This window comes from Amblyraja radiata, chromosome 7, assembly GCF_010909765.2.
Source record: "Amblyraja radiata isolate CabotCenter1 chromosome 7, sAmbRad1.1.pri, whole genome shotgun sequence".
NCBI lineage: Eukaryota > Metazoa > Chordata > Chondrichthyes > Rajiformes > Rajidae > Amblyraja > Amblyraja radiata.
In genome coordinates, this window is record NC_045962.1 from 82,653,850 (window position 1) to 82,677,178 (window position 23,329).

The 23,329-nt window shown below is 42.3% G+C and overlaps 1 protein-coding gene across 1 annotated transcript in view; it reads left to right on the forward strand.

Annotated features, from left to right (window-relative positions):
• The window catches only part of slc49a4 (solute carrier family 49 member 4), a 90,814-nt gene that overhangs the window by 20,587 nt on the left and 46,898 nt on the right, over nucleotides 1-23,329 (forward strand). The window contains exons 2-3 of the mRNA XM_033024862.1: nucleotides 8,345-8,438; nucleotides 20,340-20,611. Of these exons, the coding sequence (XP_032880753.1) occupies nucleotides 8,345-8,438; nucleotides 20,340-20,611 (366 nt within the window). The remainder of the gene's footprint in view (nucleotides 1-8,344; nucleotides 8,439-20,339; nucleotides 20,612-23,329) is intronic.

The following is a 23,329-nucleotide window of genomic DNA, read 5'->3' on the forward strand; positions in this document are numbered from 1 at the left end:
TTCAGTAGACGGCTTGGTGAGAAATTGGTCTGGATTTTCCAGGGAAACATTTGCAATTCTCTGTGGAGTTGCTGGAATTTTCCTTTAGAAGTGTCACAAAATTTGGATTACCTGTGAATGTGAATGTGAGTGAGGAGTTATACATTTGCTGGCTTTCTCCCCTTTATTTTCATGTATATCCTGCAGAACACAGTTCTAGTGATTTGGTACTTATTTGGAGTTGCTGCCTCACAGCGCCAGAGACCCGGGTTCGATCCTGACTACGGGTGCTCTCTGAACGGAGTTTGGGTGTGTGACCGCACGTGTTTTCTATGGGTTCAGTGTGACAAAATTAGTTCAGTTTTGTTTATTGAGCATTTGTTGCTCACTAGTCAGCGGAAAGACAATACATGATTACAATCGAGCCATTCACAGTGTACAGATACACGATAAGGGACTAACATGCAGTGCAAGATAAAGCCAGTAAAATCGGATCAAAGATAGCCAAATTCCTCCCACACTCCGAAGACATACAGGTTTGTAGGTTAATTGACTATTATAAATTGTCCCTATTGTGTATGATAGTACTTGTTGGTGTGGACTTGGTGGGCCGAAGGGCCTGTTTCCACATTGTATCTCTAAAGTCGAAAGTAAAGTCTAAAGTTCTCATTGACTGGACTGAGAAGGATGTAATCATTTCCTTTCCAATTATTGAATCTCTTTGGTATGTTTGACACCAATCTATATTCTCAAATTACTGTGGAGCATTTAAACTCTAAAACATCAATCTAATAGCAAACACACTTCTTCACCATCTTAGGTAGTCAGACCTAAGTGTATACCCCCAGGTAAATGCAAATGCAATCATCGTGTGCATGCTGCATTTAGAATATTGAGATTCAGGTGACCTTGGTTCTGGACAGTAGCCGCTGTGGGAAGAAGAGTTTTCCCTTAGTTCAGCATGTCGTCTCCATTTCCAAATGAGATTTCACTTCACTTTACTATTTTACACTGTGGATAGAGCACCTTTGGCCCACCGAGTCCACGCCAGCCAGCATTCACAGACACACCAGTTCTTTCCTACACGAGGGACAATCTACAGAATCTAATTAACCTACAAACCTTTGTGTCTTTAAAATGGAGGAATCCGGAGCACCCAGAGAAAACACCTGAGGTCAAAGGGTGAGCGTACAAACTCCGTACAGACAGTACCCGAATCCACGCTCAAACCCAGGTCTCTGGCACTGTAAGGCAGCAACTCTACCGCTGTGCCACTGTGCTGCCACTCTAAAGTCTAAAGTATAGCATATACAGGCGAGCCTTGCTGCTACGCCTGACAAATAAATTATAAAGGTGCTGTCTGTAAAGAGTTTGTACGTTCTCGTTTTACGTGGGATAGAACTTGCATGACTGCATGGGTTTTCTCTGGGTGCACCAGTTTCCCCCCCCCCCCCCCCCCCCCCCACACTTGAAAGATGTACTGGTTTGTAGATTAATTGGCTTCTGTAAAATGTAATTGTCCCTAGTGTATGGGATAGTGCCAGTGTACGGGGGGGGGGGGGAAGGAATTGCTGGTCAGCACAGACTTGGTGGGCCGAAGGACCTATTTTCACGCTCAATCTCTATGCTGCTGTGGAATAGAGTCCAGGGCTCTTACATCAATACAGCGTATCGGTTGAGGAAATTTCTGAAGCGTATGTTGCTACCTGCTGTTGATTGTCACCCCTGTATCTGATAAAATCATACCCATTATTGGCTACTCCATTGTTGAAGGTAGAAATAATTAAGAAAAGGCATTCAATATTTGATGAGCTGAATTAAGCATGAGTGTATTGCATTAATGGCTTTGCTTGTCTTCATTTAAAATTGGCATGATAATGAGGAAATATTATATAAAATTGCTCAGATGTTAAGTTCTTAAGGAACTTATGTTACGGCTTTGCTTGTCTTCATTTAAAATTGGCATGATAAGTCACACAAGCAGAGTATAAACAAGTGTGGTTTCCAACTTCAGATACGCTTCCCACTTTGTACTACGTTTGACTTTGGGTGTGACACCACTAAAATCTGAACATCAAAGCCAGTTTGCTTGTCAAAAAGCTGCAGTTGGTGGAAACCTGAAATCAAGACAAAATGTCGGAAATACTCAGCAGGTCAGGTTGCACCTGTGGTGGGAGACGAAGAGTTAACATTTCTAAATTAAGAGGAAATATCATTAATCTGAAACATTAACACTTTCCCTCTCCACAAATAACTTTCCAGAATTGCATATTATTGTGCGAGTGAATTCCATCCAAGTCTTTTTCTGCTCCCTTTTGCCAAAACATCTTGTATTGTGCTTCCACTCCAATAAACTTCCATTGAGCTTGACTTGTTTTCGTTTTGGGCGAGTTCCTGACCTTGTACTGTTGAGACTCGCCACTTATATATAAAATGTGTGCAAAATATTTTAGTTTCCACGTCGGTTGACATAAATCTCTCTTCCCACTCTGGCGTTTCAACTTTCTATTCTCTTGTTTTGTGCGTTAGTTAATTAGCAGGAAATATATATTTTTAAATTTGCGCCTTCATCTTTGGTTACTCTTCTGTGTTACTTGGGTGCTCCATTTTTCTGAGTTTGTACTCAGTTGTAGCTTGGCAATCATGTCGTGCTGCATGTCATGATTGGTATGGCAGATGATAAACATCTGCAGCCCCGTGTGGCCCAATTTACCTCAGGATGTGGGTCTATAGCTTGCTATCTCTTGTTAGTCATGACTTCTTAATCGATTCATTAATCTTTACTGCATGTATGAGACTTGCATTTTTAAGCTGAAGGATAATGAGTGTATGTTGGCCAAATTTGTCATTGATTGGATCGCAACAGGCACAAGGAAAGTTTTACCAAAGTTTAATTCAGGCAGTGCATAATTAGAAATGGCCCAATATATTTGATATATTGGATCTTGTTCCTAAAGTCAGTTGTGGAGGTGACACTATCTATGTTCCCTTGCATTGTTAGCCCACATAAGCCCTTCCATCTTGGAGCCCAATATTTAGTTTAGTTTATTGTCACGTGTGCCGAGGTACAGTGAAGAGCTTTTGTTGCATGCTAACCAGTCAGTGGAAAGACAATACATGAATGCAATCGAGCCATCACAGTGTACAGATACATGATAAAGGGAATAATGTGAATAACGTTTAGTGCAAGGTGATCAAAAATAGTCCGAGGGTCCAAGATGAGGTTGATCGTAGCTCAGGACTGCTCTTTACTCATTGGTAGGATAGTTCAATTGCCTGATAACAGCTGGGAAGAAACTGCCCCTGAATTTGGAGGTGTGTGTGTTTCACACTTCTGTACCTCTTGCCTGATGGGAGAGGGGAGAAGAGGCAGTGTGAGATTCTTCCTTGATTATACTGGTGTCATTGCCGAGGCAGCGTGAAGTATAAATGGAGTAAATGGAAGGCAGGTTGGTTTATGTGATGGTCTGATCTGTGTCCACAATTCTCTGTAATTTCTTGCGGTCCTGGATGGAGCTGTTCCCAAACTATGCTGTGATGCATCCCGATTAAAATGCTTTCTACAGCGCATCTGTAGAAGTTGGTGAGAGTTGTTGGGGACATGCCAAACTTTCTAAGGCTTCGATGTTCTTCATATAGTTTGCTGATTTTCCATGAGTGACTTGCGAGAGTATTATGTATTTATCCCACGTTGCACCTTTTTAAGCCGCGAACATCCATATCTAATTTTGTCCAAGTCCTGTTTGTCAGATGCAGTGAATTGGCTACTTATTATTCTGTTGTCAAACCTATTGCAAGGATTTCAGTTCTTTTGGCAGACTTTACCTGATACTCTTTCCAAAGCTGGCGTTGATTTTTAGATTGTTCAGTCTGGGACTTTACCTTGATATTTTTGGATGAAGACATTTTATTTCCTTGAATTCATTAACAGGATGTGGGTTTCATTGACAATCCCCTCACTAATTGCACATGAAATGGATGGCCATGGATTTCGGAATGTCGTTAAGTCAGAGGAAGGTCTGAAAGGGGAAGCTTGCCAGATATCCTTCCGTTGTAAAACATTTGTGGCTCAGATGGTTTTGGAAACAATCTATGCAGTGCATAAGGACATTTTTTTTCATGGTTGCAGTTACTGATACTCGTTCTTTAAGTTATTAACTAATTGGATTCAAATTCCATAGCTTTTGTGGTGGAATTTGAACTCTTGCTTCAGCTCATCACCCCCAGGTCTCTAGATACCTTTCTCCTAAGGTAACCACTGTTCTGCCATACTGATTTGGCTTCATTAGCACAGAAACACAATTTATGGCTCAAGGAACGATTGGTTATTTTTCGTACCAGTCTAAACTCCTTCCATAACTATTTGTTAATTGCCTGGAGATCGGAATAAACTGCCACAGTTGCTGCCCCGTGCATCCGCATGCTTTCTATTTCCGACCCATGTGCTTATCATAACTCTGCCACATTGCTGGCCATTTCTGTTTCTTCACAATTTCTTTCAGATTCAGACTCTTCTTTCTCAATGCACCGTTCCTTTCCCCAATTCTTACGTCAGTTCTTTCATTTATATTGTCAATGTGTTGTGGAAAAATCCCATTGGCAGAACTTTGTTGGTACATTATTATGCTAAAAATGAGCTTCAATCTCAAAGTGCATGTCCATACATAATGCAATTTCTGAATATTACATGCCCGCTAAAATGGGGTTTATTTACTTTGGCTGTTTAAGTAGATTTATTATTTTCTGATTCCACATTGTTACTTGTCATGTGAAGATCATTCTTGCTTCACCTCCACAATCAGTACAAAATGTGTTCCTTTTTGTCCATTCAAATGTCCCCATCTAATACATGTACCAGTGGATGTTGGACTAAATGTGGCATCTATTTTTATTCACCTTCTGCAACCTTATTATCGCGTTTGTAGAAATTCCCATTGTGGTATGTGAATTATTCTCTTTTTTAAATAACCTTTTTCACGTTGCCCTCTCCCCCTCATCCATCAATTAATTTTCTGTCTCCCATTTTTTCCTTTTGTCACCCATATAAATTTGGTTGAAACATCAGTTGAATAGAAACATAGAAACATAGAAATGAGGTGCAGGAGTAGGCCATTCGGCCCTTCGAGCCTGCACCGCCATTCAATATGATCATGGCTGATCATCCAACTCAGTATCCCGTACCTGCCTTCTCTCCATACCCTCTGATCCCCCACAAGGGCCACATCTAACTCCCTCTTAAATATAGCCAATGAACTGGCCTCGACTACCTCTCTGTGTGAAAAAAGTTCTTCTCATCTCGGTTTTAAAGGATTTCCCCCTTATCCTTAAGCTGTGACCCCTTGTCCTGGACTTCCCCAACATCGGGAGCAATCTTCCTGCATCTAGCCTGTCCAACCCCTTAAGAATTTTGTAAGTTTCTATAAGATCCCCTCTCAATCTCCTAAATTCTAGAGAGTATAAACCAAGTCTATCCAGTCTTTCTTCATAAGACAGTCCTGACATCCCAGGAATCAGTCTGGTGAACCTTCTCTACACTCCCTCTATGGCAATAATGTCCTTCCTCAGATTTGGAGACCAGAACTGTACGCAATACTCCAGGTGTGGTCTCACCAAGACCCTGTACAACTGCAGTAGAACCTCCCTGCTCCTATACTCAAATCCTTTTGCTATGAAAGCTAACATACCATTCGCTTTCTTCACTGCCTGCTGCACCTGCATGCCCACTTTCAATGACTGGTGTACCATGACACCCAGGTCTAGCTAATGCATATCCCGTGATGGTTGAATTCTGATTATGGGACATAAAAAAATTACTTGCAAACTTGGCAAAATATCCTGCAGTGTTATTTAAAAAAAAATTTAAATTGCAAATGTTGACCTTGAAGGTTCGTGCAAGATCATTGAACTTGCATGGGCACTATATCCAAGCATTTGCAGCTTGACTTGTAACAATAATGTACTTGGTCCTGTTAATTCTCAAACTCCTGATTTTGAGTGTCTGAAGAGCTTGTGGACATCTTGTTTTCCACCTTCTCTACATGATCAGTTCAACCATTTGCCAGATTGGATTTCCTTCTCTCATCATGTCACGTGACAGGAACAGAATTAGGCCATTCAGCCCATCAAGTCTACTCCGCCATGGTTGATTTATCTCTCCCTCCTAACCCCATTCTCCTGCCTTCTCCCCATAACCCCTGACGCCCATACTAATCAAGAATTTATCTCTGCCTTAAAAATATCAATTGACTTGGGCTCCACAGCCTTCTGTGGCAGAGAATTCCACAGATGCACCACCCCCTGACTAAAGAAATTCCTCATCATCTCCTTCCTAAAGGAACATACTTTAATTCTGAGGCTATGACCTCTAGTCCTAAACCCTCCCACTAGTGGAAACATCCTCTCCACATCCACTCTATCCAAGTCTTTCACTATTCAGTACGTTTCAATGTGGTCCCCCGTCATTCTTCTAAACTCCAGCGAGTGCAGGCCCAGTGCGTCAAACGCTCATCATATGTTAACCCACTCATTCCTGGGATAATTCTCGTAAACCTCCTTTGAACCCTCTCCAGCGCTAGCACATCCTGCCTTGGATATGGTGCCCAAAATTGCTCACAATTGCTCTCTCGTGACTGCCAGTATCCACTGCACCAACAAGCATCTGCTTTCGTGATGTAAAATAATGATGCAGGAATCTTTCAAGGTCCTCTAATTGGATTGAGTACACTTAATGATTCCATCCAGTAGATCGGCAGCAATTGGTAACAGCTGGGCACAAAATCAGTTCAGATGTGTTAAGGTTGGCAGAGTATCTGCATTTCAACCTCAAACAGTACAGCACAGGAACAGGACCTTCATCCCAAAATGTCCACGCTGAACATGACGGTAAATTAAACAATCTCCTCTTCCTGTACAGGGTCCATATCCCTCCATTCCTTGCATATCCATGTCTATCTAAAAGCTTCTCAAACGCCACTTAAATGACCTCGGGCATGGTTTCATTGTACACATGCCAAGTAAGAAAGCATCTGGTGATTTATCTAACTTGTCACCTGGACTAACACAATGTTTGGTAAATTTTGAACCATCCACTCTTTATTTAGTTTCAATTATTCCACTCTCTTCGTACATTGATCCTTCTGAGCAGTTAAGAGAAGAAATGGATGTGAAGGGTCTCGGCCCGAAACGTCGCCAATTCCTTCTCTCCATAGATGCTGCCTCACCCGCTGATGTTTCTCCAGCATTTTCTGTCTACCTAAAGGTATCTCCGTGCAAAGTGTGGGGAACGGCACTCCACAACTACACATTGCAGGTGTCATTTCCAAACTGTGCTTTTTGAATTACTTATTGGCCTTGACTTGTCTCAATGCTTGTTCCATTATCACCGACTCTGAACCTTCCTTGTACAGTGAAGCTCTGATAATCCAGTAACCAGCAATTCAAATATGCCAATGGTTCGTGCCGGAGGAACTCAGCCGGTTAGGCAGCATCTGGCGAGGGAATATACCAATAGTGTTTTGGATTAGAACACTTCTTCAGACTAATTCTCTTGTTTATTCTCTCTGCAGATGCTGCCTGACCCACTGAGCGCCTCCAGCACCTTGTGTTTTGCTCAAGGTTCCTGCACCTGCATTTCCTTGTGTCTACACTTTAAATTTGCCTGATTAATTGGGAAATCCATTGTAATGCCATGTGGCATCTAAAGACGGCGAATTAAAAATATGTTTATGTACATTCAGTGGTCCAGAAAATCTGCCGATCAGGCCTCACCAAAATCCTAAGAGGGCTGGGTTAATAGAGTTTTTTTACTGGTGTTCCCATGTCCTTCCCTCCACTGAGATGCTTTGTGGGAAATTGGGGAGAAGAATTGCAGCACCACAAACCCGGGTTTGATCCAGTCTGTGAGTGCTATCTGTATGGAGTTTATACTTCCTGTGACGACATGGTTTTCTCTGGGAGCTCCAGTTTCCTCCCACACTCCAAGGACGTACAGGTTTGCAGGTTGGCTTTGGTTAAATTGTAAATTATCCCGAGCGTGTAGGGTGGTGTTACTGTATGGGGTTAGACACAAAAAGCTGGAGTAACTCAGCCGGACAGGCAGCATCACTGGAGAAAAGGAATGGGTGACATTTCTGGTCGAGACCCTTCTTCAGACTGTAATGTATGGGGTGATTGCTGGTCGGTGTGGACTTGGTGGGCTGAAAGGCTTGTTTCCGTGCTGTATCTCTAAAGTCTATAGTAAAGTCTAAATTGCTTAACTTTATTTGAAAATTTATTTTACAGCTCGTGTGCGAGGGTGCTCTATTTTGTGATGTCATTTTATTGGTACAGTATACACTTTTGATTTCAAATTTTGCTTTCTTCACAGGCCTGAGACTAACTGTGGTGCTCGCTGCCTTGCTCATGTCGATTGGCACCTTACTGAGATGTATTCCCATAAATAATTTATTAATCAAAAGATGGTAAGTTGATGCTCAACGAGTATAACTGTTTGTGTTAAGAGATATAATTTGTTGTCAATCTGTAACTGACTAAAAGGCACTGGTCGGACTGCATTTAGAGTATCATCCCGGCGAGGGAGCCTGTACATTGGGCCGTCTGTAGTGGCAACAGCGGAGGGTTCTAGGCCCCGACCACGGGTGAACAAAGAGGAAGATGACTGGACTTTATTGCCTTCCATCACAGTGAGAAACGTTGATTCCGCTGTGGTGGATGTTTATGTTAAATTCAATTGTGTCTTGTGTTCTTTTTATTCGTATGGCTGTATGGTAACTCAAATCTCACTGTACCAATTGGTGCGTGTGACAATAAATGTGAACTTGAACTTGATATCTGAGGAAGGATGTGCTAACGTTGGAGTGGGTCCAGAGAAGGTTTACGAGAATTATCCCAGGAATGATAGGGTTAACATATGATGGCTGTTTGCAGGCACTGGAGATTAGAAGGATGATTGTTGTCATATACATCAATGATCTGGATGATGGTGTGGTAAATTGGATTAGTAAGTATGCAGATGATACTAAGATAGGCGGTGTTATGGATAATGAAGTAGATTTTCAAAGTCTACAGAGACTTTGGCCATTTGGAAGAGTGGGCTGAAAGATGGCAGATGGAGTTTAATGCTGATAAGTGTGAGGTGCTACATCTTGGCAGGACAAAACAAAATAGGACGTACATGGTAAATGGTAGCGAATTGAGGAATGCAGTTGAACAGAGGGATCTAGGAATAACTCTGCATAGTTCCCTGAAGGTGGAATCTCATGTAGACAGGGAGGTAAAGAAAGCTTTTGGTGTGCTGGCCTTTATAAATCAGAGCATTGAGTATAGAAGTTGGGATGTAATGTTAAAATTGTACAAGGCATTGGAGAGGCCAATTCTGGCATATGGTGTACAATTCTGGTCGCCAAATTATAGGATAGATGTCAACAAAATAGAGAGAGTACAGAGGAGATTTACTAGAATGTTGCCTGGGTTTCAGCACCTAAGTTACAGAGAAAGGTTGATCAAGATAGGTCTTTATTCTTTGGAGCGCAGAAGGTTAAGGGGGGGGACTTGATAGAGGTCTTTAAAATTATGAGAGGGATAGAGTTGACATGGATAAGCTTTTTCCATTGAGAGTATGGAAGATTCAAACAAGAGAACATGATTTGAGAATTAAAGAACAAAGGTTTAGGGGCAACATGAGGGGGAACTTCTTTACTCAGAGAGTGGTAGCTGTGTGGAATGAGCTTCCAGTGGAAGTGGTGAAGGCAGGTTTGTTTTTATCATTTATCATTTAAAAATAAATTGGATAGATATATGGACGGGAGGGTTATGGTCTGAGTGCAGGTAGATGGGACTAGGTGAGAGACTAGTGTTCGGCACGGACTAGAAGTGCTGAGATGGCCTGTTTCCGTGCTGTAATTGTTATATGTTATATGGTTTATGAGGGGGGACCTCATTGAAACTTACTGAAATGCTTGGATAAAGTGGATGTGGAGAGAATGTTTCAACTAGTGGGAGAGGATGTTTCAACTAGTGGGAGATTCTCGCGCCAGAGGCCATAGTCTCAGAATGAAAGGACATATCTTTTGAGGAAAAATGTCCTTAGTCAGAGGGTGATGAATCTGCGGAATTTATTGCCACAGAAGGCTGTGGAGGCCAAGTCAATGGATATTTTTCAGTTGGAGATTGACTGATGCTTGATTAGTGTGGGTGTCAGGGGCAAATGGCAGGAGAATGGGGTTGAGAGTGAAGGATAAATCCAGCCATGATTGAATGGCGGAATGGACTTGATGAGCGGAATGGCCAGATTCTGCTGCTAGAACTTTTGACAATTTAGCACTGGTGTACAGTGCCCTCGTTAAAGCTCATCAGCGCCTCTGCTTCCTGAGAAGATTACGGAGAGTCGGTTTGTCAAGGAAGACTCTCTCTAACTTCTACAGGTGCACAGTAGAGAGCATGCTGACCGGTTGCATCGTGGCTTGGTTCGGCAATTTGAACGCCCTGGAGAGGAAAAGACTACAAAAAGTAGTAAACACTGCCCAGTCCATCATCGGCTCTGACCTTCCTTCCATCGAGGGGATTTATCGCAGTCGCTGCCTCAAAAAGGCTGGCAGTATCATCAAAGACCCACACCATCCTGGCCACACACTCATCTCCCTGCTACCTTCAGGTAGAAGGTACAGGAGCCTGAAGACTGCAACAACCAGGTTCAGGAATAGCTACTTCCCCACAGCCATCAGGCTATTAAACCTGGCTCGGACAAAACTCTGATTATTAATAACCACTTTCTGCTATTTGCACTTTATCAGTTTATTTATTCATGTGTGTATATATTTATATCATGGTATATGGACACATTTATCTGTTTTGTAGTAAATGCCTACTATTTTCTGTGTGCTTAAGCAAAGCAAGAATTTCATTGTCCTATACAGGGACACATGACAATAAACTCACTTGAACTTGGACAAAGATCCATCATTTTTTTATTTGCTTCTGTACTCCACAATTTGAGATTTGTAATAGAAAAAAATCACATGTGGTTAAAGTGCACATTGTCTCATTTTATTTAAGGCCATTTTTATACATTTTGGTTTCACCATGTAGAAATTACAGCTGTGTTTATACATAGTCCACCCATTTCAGGGCACCATAATGTTTGGGACACATGGCTTCACAGGTGTTTTTTTTTTTTAATTGCTCAGGTGTGTTTAATTGCCTCCTTAATGCAGGTATAAGAGAGCTCTCAGCACCTAGTCTTTCCTCCAGTCTTTCCATCACCTTTGGAAACTTTTATTGCTGTTTATCAACATGAGGACCAAAGTTGTGCCAATGAATGTCAAAGAAGCCATTATGAGACTGAGAAACAAGAATAAAACTGTTATAGAGACATCAGCCAAACCTTAGGCTTACCAAAATCCTAACGTTTTGGAACATCATTAAGAAGAAAGATAGCACTGGTGAGCTTACTAATCTCAAATTGACTGGCAGGCTAAGGAAGACCTCCACAGCTGATGACAGAAGAATTCTCTCTATAATAAAGAAAAACCCCCAAACACCTGTCCGACAGATCAGAAACATTCTTCAGGAGTCGGGTGTGGATTTGTCAATGACCACTGTCCGCAGAAGACTTCATAAACAGAAATACAGAGGCTACACTGCAAGATGCAAACCACTCGTTAGCTACAAAAATAGGCTGGCTGAGTTATAGTTTGCCAAGAAGTACTTAAAAGAGCAACCACAGTTCTGGAAAAAGGTCTTGTGGACAGATGCGACGAAGATTAACTTATATCAGAGTGATGGCAAGAGCAAAGTATGGAGGAGAGAAGGAACTGCCCAAGATCCAAAGCATACCACATCATCTGTGAAACATGTTGGTGGGGGTGTTATGGCCTGGGCATGTATGGCTGCTGAAGGTACTGGCTCACTTATCTTCATTGATGATACAACTGCTGATGGTAGTAGCATAATGAATTCTGAAGTGTATAGATACATCCTATCTGTTCAAGTTCAAACAAATGCCTCAAAACCCATTGGATGGCAGTTCATTCTTAGATTAGATTAGATTCGTTTATTGTCATTCAGACCTTTCGGTCTGAACGAAATTTCGTTTCCCTGCAGTCATACATATAATATAAAAATGACAAAAACACACAATCAACACAAATTTAACATCCACCACAGTGAGTTCACCAAACACCTCCTCACTGTGGTGGAAGGCAAAATCTTAAAGTCTCTGTCTATTCCCTCTTTTTTCTCCCTCTGCGCCGAGGCGACGGTTCAAACTCCGCGGGTGGCCACTGCCGCTGCCACAGCTCCGAGGCCGAGTCGGGTCTCCGCCTCCGCCGCCACGGTTCCGAGGCCGAGTCGGGTCTCTGCTGCCGCCGCCACGGTTCCGGGGCCGAGTCGGGTCTCCGCTGCCGGGGCCGAGTCGGGTCTCCGCTGCCACCGCCACAGCTTTGGGGCCGAGCCGGGTCTCCGCTGCCGCCGCCACAGCCTCGGGGCCGAGTTGGATCTCCGCTGCCACTGCTGCTGCCGCTACAGCTCCGGGGTCGAGTCGGGCCTCCGCTGCCGCTGTCGCCGCAGCCGCCGCAACAGCTCCGAGGCCGAGTCGGGTCTCCGCCTCCGCCGCCACGGTTCCGGGGCCGAGTCGGGTCTCCGCTGCCGCCGCCACAGCTCCGGGGCCGAGTCGGATCTCCGCTGCCACTGCTGCTGCTGCTACAGCTCCAGGGTCGAGTCGGGCCTCCGCTGCCGCTGCCGCCGCTACCGCTGCCGCCGCTACAGCTCTGGGGCCGAGTCGGGTCTCTGCTGCCTCCGCCACTGCTTCGGGGCCGAGTCGGGTCTCCTCTGCCGCTGCCGCCGCCACAGCTCCGGCGCCGAGTCGGTTCTCCGCTGCCGCCGCCACAGCACCGAGGCCGCCAGCTCCGCCATTAGGCCTCGGCGCAGAAGGGGACGGGGAATACGACAGAAAAAAAGTCGCATCCCCCGAAGGAAGAGACCAAAACATGTTTCTCCCACCCCACCCACACACACACACAACTTAATAAAACAAAATTAACTAAAACATGACAAGGAACAAAAAGAAAGAAAAAACAGACGGACTGCAGGTTAAGCCAGCGCCGCCATTCTGCAGCAAGACAATGATCCCAAATATACTGGTAAAGCAACAAAGGATTTTTTCAAACCTAAAAATATGGTCTATCCTTGAGTGGCCAAGTCAATCATCAGATCTGAACCCACTTGAACGTGCCTTTTATATGCTGAAGAGAAAACTGAAGGGTACTAGCCCCCAATACAAGCACACGCGAAAGATGGCTGCAATACAGGCCTGGCATAGCATCACCAGAGAAGACGCCCAGCAACTGGTGATGTCCATGAATCGCAGATTTTAAGCAGTCATTGGATATGCAACAAAATACTAAACATGACTATTTTCATTTACATGACATTGCTGTGTTCCAAACATTATGGTGCCCTGAAATATGGGGGGGAGGGGGGGGGAGGGAACTATGTATAAACACAGCTGTAATTTCTACATGATGAAACCAAAATGTATAAAAGTGGAATTTAATAAAATCTGTCAATGTGCACTTTAACCACATGTGATTTTTTTTTTCTATTACAAATCTCAAATTGTGGAGTACAGAGGCAAATAAATATATGATGGGTCTTTGCCCCAAATATTATGGAGTAGCTTAATGCGCCAAGAGTTTGCTCCAGATATTGCACCAGAAAATGTGGTATCCGAATGACGTGGTGAACTTTGCAGGTCCTCTGTGGCTCAAGAGGACATAGGCTATGGAGAATTTCCTCCTCAATATTAACGGCATTAGAATTTGAGTCCCTGAACTAAACGTTGCCTGAAATTGTCATGTAATTTTCAAGAGCTATGAGTTAACAAAATAGCTGTGCCATGGGATTTGGAATTTATTGGAAATAAAAAAAATATGTTACTTCCTATGCAGCTTAATTGAGACCAAGGGTTCCCAACCTGGGGTAATTTTACCCCCAGGGGGTAAATTCGCCTACCCAGGGGGTAAAATTAGTTGATTCTGGATTTGTACATATTTTTTCCTCACTGGCTGACTATGTTTGGTTCTTATATACTGGTATTTGTTCATCATTAGTTGTTCATAAATAAGTGAAGTAATATTGTTATGTGCTATTAAAGTTGCCAGGGGTAAACGGGAAGAAAAGGGTTGGGAACCCGTGATTTCGACTTTTAACAAATGCAGCACAATGGGCAAACTTAGTTGAGAATTCATATTGAAAGTGAAACCTAATTATGGCTCCAAACATTTGAACCAGGATAATAAAACCTGTATATTAAAATCCCAGTGTCTTGATATTAGCTTTTGTGTAATGTATTGAATTAAATTTGACCTTGGTTTTAAACAAAGGCACAAATATTACATATCTCCATCAACCTAAGTAAGCATTAAAGTTTCTCTCAATATTTAATTTGAATTAATATTTATAAGTATATTGAGAAAGCAGATTTGTCGTATGAAACAAAACTATTATACAATTGTGATCTTGGGTTTGACATTCATTAAAGGTTTCAGTACTGAGTTATGTCCTTTAAAGGACTGTGTAATCTTAAGCACAGGCATGATTGATTTTATGGCTCGTCTAATGAGTCTATCAGTTATTATGCCCTAAGAGTTTTTTTTACTTAATTGAAGTTAACTACCTTGCACTTCCTCTGTCGTAGCCACTTGGGAGTATCTCAAATGCTGACTGTAGTGTATGTTACAATAAGATCTGTTCAACATCCAAGGAGCTTTATTTCTGAGGTTAATATATTGGATGAAGTTTGTTCAGTGTTGCTGAGTCTGACTCCCGGATCCTCTGGTTTAAATACACTGCAGAAACTTGTTTTATCAGATGTTTATACCAGCCCCAAAGTGTCTTTAACAAAGTGTCCTTGATGGCAATTAAGTGTAGGCAGTAAATTATGACCTTGTAAGTAATGTGTCCTCAACGTGTTAATTAAATAATGAATACTGCCATATAACGAAAAATTTTAATAGTCAAATAGTAGGCAGAATTCGAGCGTAGCTATTTTTAAAATGGCCAAGTCGAACTTGCTGAGAGGAGCAGTGAGAGAAAGGAGGTGCCTAATGGTTCTACTTGAAAAGACTTGAGTATTAAGTCTTTCATGGATAGGACAGGTTTGGAGGGATATGGGCCAAAATCAGGCAGGTGGGACTAGTGCGGTTGGGACATATTGTCCGGTGCGGGCAAGTTGGGCTGAAGGGGCATGTTTCCACGCTGTATGACTCGCCATCAGATGATGTCCTGACCTTCTCTCTCATGGCATCAACCAGCATGAAGCTGTGGACATTAATGATCTGATTCCAGTTGGTGGTGGTGTCTCTGCATGAAGGGAGTCCATTGCTGCACCGTAATGCTTTGGGAAACTTTGAAATGGATAAAGTGCTCCACACTGTAACAAACCAAACCTTGTTGTGATAATATTGGTACCTTGCCTTTAAAAAGACAATGGGCAGAGGACTAAAAAACAAAGCACTTCACTGTACCTCGGTACGTGTGACAAAGTGTCACTGAATCATTGAAAATGAAAGGTTTTTCTATTTTAATTTTGATAATAAAAGCCAAATGTGATCTGTGATCACATTTGGCTTTTATTATCAAAATTAAAATAGTAAAGCCTTTAATTTTCAATGATTCTGTGACTCTTTATTGTCACATGTACAGTGAAAAGCTTTGTTTTTGAATACAATCGGGTAAAGTCATACAGCAGACTCCACCGAGACAATACATAAAGATTTGCCACGTTTCTGGTGCTGTTAAAAGTTCTTAGTGCACTCTTCTTCTCGCAGCGGTGAACCAGGCCTGCCGTCGATTACCATAGTAATCATTGCAGAAAGCACCTTTAAACTTCAGATGGGGGGCTAGGTATCTGAAGTGAATGACTTGTGAATAATTTTGATTTTCTATAGTCAGGGTGGTGAATCTGTGGAATTCTTTGCCACAGAAGGCTGTGGAGGCAAAGTCAGTAAGGCAGAGATAGATTTGTGATTAGAACGGGTGTCAGAGGTTATGGGGAGAATGAATGAATGCGTAAGTTTATTGGCTAAGTATGCACACATACAAGGAGTTTGTCTTGGTGCCCCGCCCGCAAGTAACAACACGACATACAGTAAACCATTAAGAATGACACATAAAACATTAAAACAGGAGAATGGGGTTTGGTGGGAGCGATAGATCAGCCATGATTGAATGGAGGAGTAGACTTGAGCCGAATGGCCTAATTGTGCTCCTATCACTTGTGATCATATGATTCCTCTGCAAGACGTTGGGCAGTGGTGTGATAGAGGAGAATACTGGCTGCTTGCCTGGGGTAGGTGCAGCTCTGACAATGCTTGGCTCGATAGCATCAAGACAAAGCAACCTACTTGACTGAGAATCCTTCATCAGTCAGGGAATTGAATAATGAAGGTGGGACACTTGTACTGGATGTTGGGAGAGGCTGCACTTGGAGTATTGCGTTGAGTTTTGGTCGCCCTGCTGTAGGACGACAGTGGGCAAATGGTACGAGCTGCCAGATAAAAACAACATTTAAAAAGACATTTGAATAGGTACGTAGGTAGGCAGGGTTTATAGTGATCAAGCTAATGAGCACATGGGGCTATCATAGATGAGCTTCTTGGTCAGTATGAATCCGGTGGACCATGTATGTGCTGTGCTATTTCTCTTCTGTATGTCTGCACGAACAGGCAATTCAGCTTCTCATACATGCACTGTTATTCAATACGAACATAGTTGATCAGATTGCAACCTCAAACCATCTGAAGAAGGGTCTCGACCCGAAACGTCACCCAATCCTTCTCTCCAGAGATGCTGCCTGTTCCGCTGAGTTACTCCAGCATTTTGTGTCTATCTTCAACCTCAAACTATACTTCCTTCTACCCACGATAGTCTTTGGCTTACTTGCTTGTCATGTTTCTATCTATATTTGCCTTGAAATGTACTGAAAGGAAAACTGACTTTTCTGTAAAATCACTGTAAGGGAAAAAAAAATCCTTATCTCTGTCTTACCCGGTGCATTCTGTAGGTATTTGTTATCTTGCCAAAATAATTTATGCTTGGCATGGAGAGATTGCAGGAAAGATTCATTAGATTGGTTCTGGAGATAGCAGGTTTACTGTATTAAGCAAAATTGAGATGACTAGGCTTGTATTCTCTAGAGTTTGAAAGAATAAGAGATGTCGCTTTGATTTATAAAATTTCTTCCGAGGCTTCATACTGAGGATCCTGGGGCGAATTTCCTCTGGCTGAGGGTGTTCAGAGCTACAGGTTGTAGTCCCAGATTAAAGGCAAGACATTTGGGCCTGACATAGGGAAACATTTCTTCAAGCTCAATGTTTAGTTTGTAATGTATGATCGCAGATCCACTTCTGGAGTCACCTGGTTTGGGCGCCATTCACAAGTGCTTTGTTTTGTTTAGTGCGTAGGATAGTATTAGTGTGTGGGGATCGCTGGTCGGTGCGGACTCGGTGGGCTGAAGGGCCTGCTTCCGCGCTATCTCTAAACTAAACAAAACATTCACATCCTTCCTTAACTAAAGACCGATAGCACACAATGCACTCCATATATAGGTCCACAAATTTGATTGAAGCATAACCTCCCTATATTTGCCTTTATTTCCCTTAACAACAAATGATAACATTCCATTAGTTTTCTTAATTACTTACTGCAGCTGCTTCCTAGCCTTTTGCAAATTATAATTTAGGACACTTAGATCCCTCTGCATATTTGCTTGTTAACTTGTGCGTAAAAAATATTAACTTGATTCCTCATCTTATTTCAAAAGGTAATTAGATACTCCATCATGCTTTTAAAATGCCCTCACAACCATTTAAGACATGTATATTCAAGAAGGGTCTCGACCCGAACCTTCACCTATGTTCCCCAGGGATGTTGCCTGATCCGCTGAGTTTAGCACTTTGTGTCCTTTTATGTATTCATGGAAATCAGTGTTAAAGTTTGGATCCAAGCCATTCAGTTATATGAATGAGTGAATGAATACTATGCTTCAGGTATTGTTGCTAGTTTACCCACTCATCGGAGAGTGGGACTTGAAAGAACGGCCTTGTTCTGTAGAATAAATTGTTCGTTCCTGTGCTCCAGCTATTGCGCCATCCAATTTGTTCAGTCTTAATAGTACATGCACCAGAATATCTCTAAACTAAACTAAAGCTAAGAAATTTATGACATTTGTGTGTAAATAAATTCATCTGCTTGTCGCTAAGCTCGGTGTTCTTCGCAAAATTGAGTGCATAATTGGGGGCTCATAATTCCTTCGCAGTTACAGTCTCTACTTTGCAAGTCATAACCTATATCCGAAGCATGTGACACACTGCTAGAAAGAGCCCTGCCTCTCCATCAGATCTTAGCATTTGGTCTATTACTTGGCAGGCCAAATAAATCACGACAATTTCAGCATCTGCAATCTCTTGAGACTAAATCCCAAAGGTATTTGCATGCAAGTATTTAATTAACATCTAATTTGTCAGTAACAAATGATTTATAACGGGAAGTGATCCTTAATTTTTTAAGTTTACTCAGTTGCACGCATTTTTAGCTTGAGTTTCCAAAGGTGATGGAAAGACTGGAGGAAAGAGTAGCCGCTGAGAGCTCTCTTATACCTGCATTAACATAGAAACATAGAAAATAGTTGCAGGAGTAGGCCATTCGGCCCTTCGATTAAGGAGGCAATTAAACACACCTGAGCAATTACAAACGCCTGTGAAGCCATGTGTCCCAAACATTATGGTGCCCTGAAATGGGGGGGACTATGTATAAACACAGCTGTAATTTCTACATGGTGAAACCAAAATGTATAAAAATGGCCTTTAATAAAATTTGACAATGTGCACTTTAACCACATGAGATTAAAAAAAAAAATTCTATTACAAATCAAATTGTGGAGCACAGAGGTAAATAAATAAATGATGGGTCTTTGTCCCAAACATTATGGAGGGCACTGTAGGTAGCAATTAGATATAGATATTCCTAGATCATTTTATCACAACAAATCATTCGCCCTGCTTGTACCTCAGTGACTAGAGTCTGGACAGTTGTACTTCTCTCATCCAGAGTCCAGTTTAATGTAATTTAGCGATGGAACATGGAAAGAAGCTCTTCGTCCTGCCAAGTCCACGCCCACCATCGATCACCCATTCACACTAAAGGGCCTGTCCCACTTTCACGACCTAATTCACGACCTTTTTTACTCGTGGACATTTTTCATCATGCTAGAAAAAACGCCCCGACCTACTTGATTCCATGAGTACCTACGACTAGCATCACGGCCTACTACGACCTACCTATGACCTCGTGACGACCATGCTGCGAGTCAAGGGCAAACTCGGTAGAGGTCGTGAAAGTGGGGCAGGCCGTTAATTCTTTGTGTAGGAAGAAACTGCAGATGCTGGTTTACACCAAAGATAGACACAAAATGGTGGAGTCACTCAGCGGGTCGGGCAGCATCACTGGAGAAAATGGATACATGATGTTTCGGGTCGTGACCCTTCTTCAGACCTCTTTCTGTAAACCTACAAACACACATCTTTTGGATGTGAGGAAATCTGAGCATCCAGAGGAAATCCACGTAGTCACAAGAACGTGCAAACTCCACACATACACTTGTACAAACCCCGGTCTCTGGTGCTCTGAGGAAGCAGCTCTACCAGCTGCATCATTTTATATATAAAGGATTATTGCATTTGATTATAAAGCTCTTATCCTTATTGAAAGAAAGGAAACAAGTGGGGAACCTGGAGTTAAATACATTCCTAGGTAATTTGATGTGCTTGGACTGTGCTCTTTAATTATTGCTCATCAATCTACAGGTTTGCCAACCCGTTATTGAGTTTAAAGCCATTTTGTTGCGACTGATAAAGTTGCTGTTGTTCTTGCCAATCAAGATTGATTGAAACATTTTTAAATGTTCTTGGCATTGTGCAAAACAATATGTTTCCATAAAGACAATTACAACTACTTGGCTTGTTAGCAATGCGGGGGCAGTTCCAACAAATAAGCTTTATTACTCTAATGCACCATTTCTTTATTGGCCTTATCCTTGGCTCTTACAAACATTAAGACCTTCCATAAAATACAGGAACTGTTGGATTAATAGCTCGTCCATTTTAGACCTCTTTGTGCTTTAGTAGAATTATGATTGCTTCTGAAGAATTTATAATTTCAATATTCACTGCAAGCTGTTTTTACTCATATTTGCACGTGATTTTAAAAGCAAATAATGATATAAAATTTTCTCTTGAAAATGATCTCATCTGTTTTGCAGATGTTGGCATCTATTTTCTATTGTGATTTGTCAATTCTGTTTTCAGGTTGATTCACACAGGACAGCTGTTCAATGGATTAGCGGGTCCCGTGGTGGTGAACGCTCCTCCGTTTCTTTCAACAACATGGTTTGCACCCGATCAGAGGGCTACAGCCACTGCCATTGCATCTCTCTTCAACTACTTTGGAGGGGCTTGTGCCTTCTTGGTGGGCCCGCTGGTAGTTCCGGCCCCCAATGGTACCACACCTCTGCTCACTGGCGACCTCAGTCAAAGCAATGACTCCATAAAGGAACACATTCAAGCATTGTTGTTTGCAGGTGAATAACAAGATTACTTTCTTAAATGTTTCTGTCATCTTCACCTAGAGTTATCTCAATTTTTAGGCACTGTACTTCAGGAATAGTACTTCAGTGGGAGAGCAGCTAAATAAGAGGCCAAGGGTGATCTTGGAGGTTTACAAAATCACGAGGGGAGTAAATAGTGGATGTATGTAATTTTTTTTAATCCAGTATAGGGGAATCGAGAACAGGAGGGCATAGGTTTTGATCTTCTTGTGAATGAAACGTAAACCAAAGGAATAGTTAGATCTCAAGCCGGGTGTTGAGCAGCCGGTTTGATGTGAGGAGGTTTTGATATGAGGAGGGAAAGATTTAATGGGAACCTGAGGGTTAACATTTTCACACAGAGGGTGATGGGTTGCCAGATGAAGTAGTTGAGGCAGGTACAATAGCAACATTTGAAGATATTGGACGGGTACGTAGGTAGCTAGGAAAGGTTTAGAGGGGTGTCAAATATCAAACGAGCTTGGCTGGTACATCTTGGTCGGTATGGGCAAGTTGGGCCGAATGGCCTGTTTCTGTTCGGTATGGCTCTGCCGATGTGAAGACAGAATTGGGTGTCGTAGAGACTTTCTCGTGAACCTTAGTTACATGAATAGATGCAAGAAACTGATGTTGTTCTCCGTAGAATGTAAGGAATCTGATGGAGGTATTAAATTCGCAGAGTCCAGACAATATTGGTCGAAAGGTGAAAAACCAGTGGACATTTAACAATGATAATCAAGACTTGAGCAAAACTGCTTGCACCATAAATAGTTTGAATCTTCGAGGAGTATTGGTACAATAGATAATCTCAAGAAAACAGGAAATTCTTACACAACAGAGTTTTCTCCTGGTCGTAGAGTCCAGAACTAGCTTTCATCGTTTTGGATTTATTAATTAAAAGTGTAATAGAGATGTATTTCTTCAGGTAGTGTTGTAAACAAAAAACCTAAAAATGGAAAATTGCCCAGATATGCCCTTATGCTCACAAAAAGTAAGATAAGTCAGTTTTGGCTTTTTGCCACTCAATCAGTCTCCGCCCACTCATCAACAGAGTGATGGGAGATTTTGTTGAAGCTGCTATCAGACACCACAATCACCAATACCCAATTTTTGGGCTTCGGCAAGACCTTTAAACTCCAGACCTCATTCCAGACCTGGTGCAAAGGTGGACTCTACAGAGCTGAATTCTCGAGGTGAGTGCGGGTGACTAAATTTATCATCAAGGATAGTCATTTGACCCACTTGGCATTCAGGATTAAAAACTGGGTCAATGGGCATCAAAGGGAAAATGTTCCAGTGGCACGAGTCACAGCTTGTGCAAAACATGATGTTTGTGTTTGTCTGATGTTAATCATCCCAGCCAAAGGACACCACTGCTGACGTTCCTCAGGGCAATGTCCTGTGCGTTTAGTTTAGTTTATTATCACGTGCACTGAGGTACGGTAGAAGCTTTTTTTGTTGCGTGCTATCCAGTCAGCGAAAAGACTATACATGATTACAATCTATCCGTCCACAGTGTACAGATACAAGATGGATGGAATAACGTTTGGTGCAAGGTAAAGTCCAATTAAAGATAGTCCGAGCTAGAAGTGCGTATGTACACAATCAGTGATAAACTGTCAACATTTATTCACAACTCTTCAACAAGTAAAGCACACCATGCCTGCAGCATTCGGGCATGGGCGGTTATGTGGCAAGTAACCTTTGTGCTGCAGAAGAGCCAGCATTGACCACGTCCAGAGAAAGTCTAACCATCTACCTCTGAGAAGCACCGACATAACCATCACCTAGTTCCCCCATCAGCGGGGTATCTTGTAGGTCTTTACTGACCAGAACCTGAACTAGGCAAGTTGAAGAACTGCCATGGCTATAACAGCAGCTGATTCATCTCTGATATGTGTGGGTTGACATATGATGAGTGTTTGACGGCACTGGGCCTGCACTCGCTGGAGTTTGGAAAGATGAGGGGGGGGGAGGGGATCTCATTGAAACTTACTGAATAGAGTGGATGTGGAGAGGATATTTCTTCTATTGGGAGATTCTAGGACTAGAGGTCAGCCTCAGAATTAAAGGACGTTCCTTTAGAAAGGAAATTAGGAATTTCTTTAGTCAGAGGGTGGTGAATCTCTGGAGTTTTTTGCCGCAGAAGGTTTTGGCCAAGTCAGTGGATATTTTTAAGGCAGAGATAGGTAGATTCTTGGTTAGTATGGGTGTCAGGGGTTATGGGGAGAAGGCAGGAGAATGGGGTTAGGAGGGAGAGATAGATCAGCCACGATTGAATGGCGGAGCAGACTTGATGGGCCGAATGGCTTAATTCTGCTCCTATCACTTATGACCTTGTATCACAAGATCGTTCTCATAGGTAGATGGTAGTGTGTAGGCGAATGTATGGGGATCGCTGTTCGGCATGGACTCAGTAGGCAGAACGGCCTGTTTCTGCGCTGTATCTCGATACTAAATGAAACGTCAATCTGATTCCTTACCACAATCAATTTCAAAGCAGTTACCAAGTGGTCATTTGGTTTAATTTAAACAGTATAGGAATGTGTTAGCTTACTGAAAGGATTATGTGTTCAGTTTAACAACCAGACCCTTTTTTCTCCTTTCAAACTGATCGTGTTGTTCACTGATTTCACTGTATTCTCGTCAATGTTAAAAACGTCTTTGTATTGTCCATTCCAAAGTTGCAATTCTATTAAAGCTGCCACATTT